The sequence below is a fragment of the Triticum dicoccoides genome, chromosome 7B (genome assembly GCF_002162155.2).
Source record: "Triticum dicoccoides isolate Atlit2015 ecotype Zavitan chromosome 7B, WEW_v2.0, whole genome shotgun sequence".
Lineage (NCBI taxonomy): Eukaryota > Viridiplantae > Streptophyta > Magnoliopsida > Poales > Poaceae > Triticum > Triticum dicoccoides.
The window spans coordinates 390,888,307-390,890,775 of NC_041393.1; the positions used below are offsets into that span (position 1 = coordinate 390,888,307).

At 55.8% G+C, this 2,469-nt stretch overlaps 1 protein-coding gene across 1 annotated transcript in view; it reads left to right on the top strand.

Annotated features, from left to right (window-relative positions):
• Positions 1-401: 401 nt before the first annotated feature.
• The window catches only part of LOC119338613 (lysine-specific histone demethylase 1 homolog 2-like), a 6,550-nt gene continuing 4,482 nt past the window's right edge, over positions 402-2,469 (top strand). Inside the window, exon 1 of the mRNA XM_037610908.1 lies at positions 402-1,998. Coding sequence (XP_037466805.1) covers positions 450-1,998 — 1,549 coding nt within the window. The 5' untranslated portion in view covers positions 402-449. The remainder of the gene's footprint in view (positions 1,999-2,469) is intronic.

Genomic DNA, 2,469 nt, shown 5'->3' on the forward strand with positions numbered 1-2,469 from the left:
TGAGTGCACCTGCCGATCCAAATAAAGAAGTGAACGTGTACGTTTGCCTGACCGACCCACACAGAGCAGACGCGTTGGAGTTGCTCTCACGGCTTCGATGACGGAGCCGCTTCCGTGTTCCGTCTTTTTGGCCTCCCACGTTATGACTCCATTCTCGTACCACCGAACAGCGGGGCACATGACATTGATGCAATTTTACAGGAAAGTCAACTTCCTTTTGCGCACCTCACAGAATGAACCACCCTTAAACTGACAGCAGGCCGCCGGCCCACGTCATCGTCCTCTTTTGGGTTAAGCCCGCACGCCCGCACGCGCACCTCGGCTGGGCCTGCCTGTCATTCAATCAAACGTATTAAAGTATTTTTTTCCCAGTTCCCACGCACCTTCTCCCCCGAAAGCCCAAACTGGCGCAGCCGAGCAAACCCAAACCCCAACTCCCCTTCCCGGCGATGTCGCTGCCGTCGCCGCCGCCGCCGTCGGGCCGCCCGCGCCGTGCGGCGTCGGCGCGTCCGGGGTCGTACGACGAGTCGCTGGTCGACACCGAGCTGCAGGCCTACCTTGGGAACTCCCCGTCGCGGCGCATCCGGCGCCTGCGCCGCCTCTCCCCGGAGGAGCGCCAGCGCGAGACGGAGACAGAGGCGCTCATTGCGCTCTCCCTGGGCTTCCCCATCGACGCCCTCCTCCCCTCCGAGGAGGCCATCCTCGCGGACGCCGATGCCGCCGCCCCCAACGACTACATCGTCGTCCGCAACCACATCCTCGCCTCCTGGCGCGCCGACCCGCGGGTGCCGCTCCCCCGCGCGCGCGTGCTCGAGACCGTTGCCTCGAGCTACGACCACCTAGTCGCCGCCGCGCACGGCTTCCTCACCCGCGAGGGCCACGTCAACTTCGGCGTCTCCGCCGCCTTCCCCGCATCCTCTCCCGCCGACGCGCTCCAGGCCCCAGCCGCTTCCGTCCTCGTCATCGGTGCTGGCCTCGCCGGGCTCGCTGCCGCGCGGCAGCTTCTCCGCTTCGGCCTCCGCGTGCTCGTCCTGGAGGGCCGCGCCCGCCCTGGTGGCCGCGTTTACACCTCCCGCCTAGGCGGGGGCCAGGCCGCCGTCGAGCTCGGTGGGAGCGTCATCACTGGCATCCACGCCAACCCGCTAGGCGTGCTCGCCCGCCAGCTCGGGATTCCTCTCCACAAGGTGCGTGACCGCTGCCCACTGTACCACACTGACGGCCGGACTGTGGGCACCAGGCTAGATAGAAGTATCGATTTGGTGTTCAATACGCTTCTTGACCACGCCACCAGGCTGCGGGAGGCTCTCAAGGAAGCCGCAGAGAGGATCTCGCTGGGGGAAGGGATCGAAAGGCTGAGAAGGTTGTACAATGTGGCCAAAAGCGAGGAAGAGAGGGAGGTTCTGGACTGGCATCTGGCAAACCTTGAGTTCTCCAATGCTGGTTGCTTATCGGAGCTCTCTCTGGCGCACTGGGACCAGGACGACCAGTTTGAGATGGGTGGTGACCATTGCTTCTTGGCTGGAGGGAATTCGAGGCTGGTACACGCCTTATGTGATGGTGTACCAGTGTTGTATGAGAAGACGGTGAAGCGGATTGAGCATGGAGTAGATGGCGTGAGCATCACAGTGGAAGGAGGGCAGGTTTTTCAGGCGGACATGGCGCTCTGCACTGTTCCGCTTGGAGTGCTCAAGAGTGGGAGCATTGTGTTTGACCCAGAGTTGCCTGAAAACAAGCTTGGGGCGATTCAGAGGTTGGGGTTTGGTTTGTTGAACAAAGTGGCTATGGTGTTCCCATCTGTATTTTGGGATGAGGAAATTGACACATTTGGGTGTTTGAATAAGGAGTCCAGCAAGCGTGGGGAATTCTTTCTCTTCTACAGCTACCATACCGTCTCTGGCGGTGCAGTACTTGTTGCACTTGTGGCGGGAGAGGCTGCTTTGGAGTTTGAAAAGGTTGATCCTGTTGTTACACTTCATCGAGTACTTGGTATTCTTCGAGGTAATCACCACTAAAATTAACAACCATGTTCACGGCACAAGTTTAGTTGATATATTCAATGAATGTTGGGAGTTAGATCATCTATTTGTAAGAACTAGATGATACCCCCGCGCGTTGCTGCGAGAATTCATAGTAGTAATAATATATATGATCAACATTTATGTATTGAATAATATTTTAGTTAGAATCATAATCTGGTAGTTGCATGGACTACATAAAGTTTATTATGTTTGCATGAATAACTCGTACTTCAATTGTAAAAACGGTGACATTTAAGAGAATTATGCATTATTTTTGTGATTTGTGCACTCTTCGGAGATGTGTCATTCCATTTATTACACGATCATCAGTTACAACTGGATGAGCATATGCTTGGAGTTGTTTCATGCTATTATCTACTTTGTTGTTTCACCTATGAACAATCTTAGCAGAGGTATCTGGTGCCTATTATTTTATCGTAAACGCTCTGTT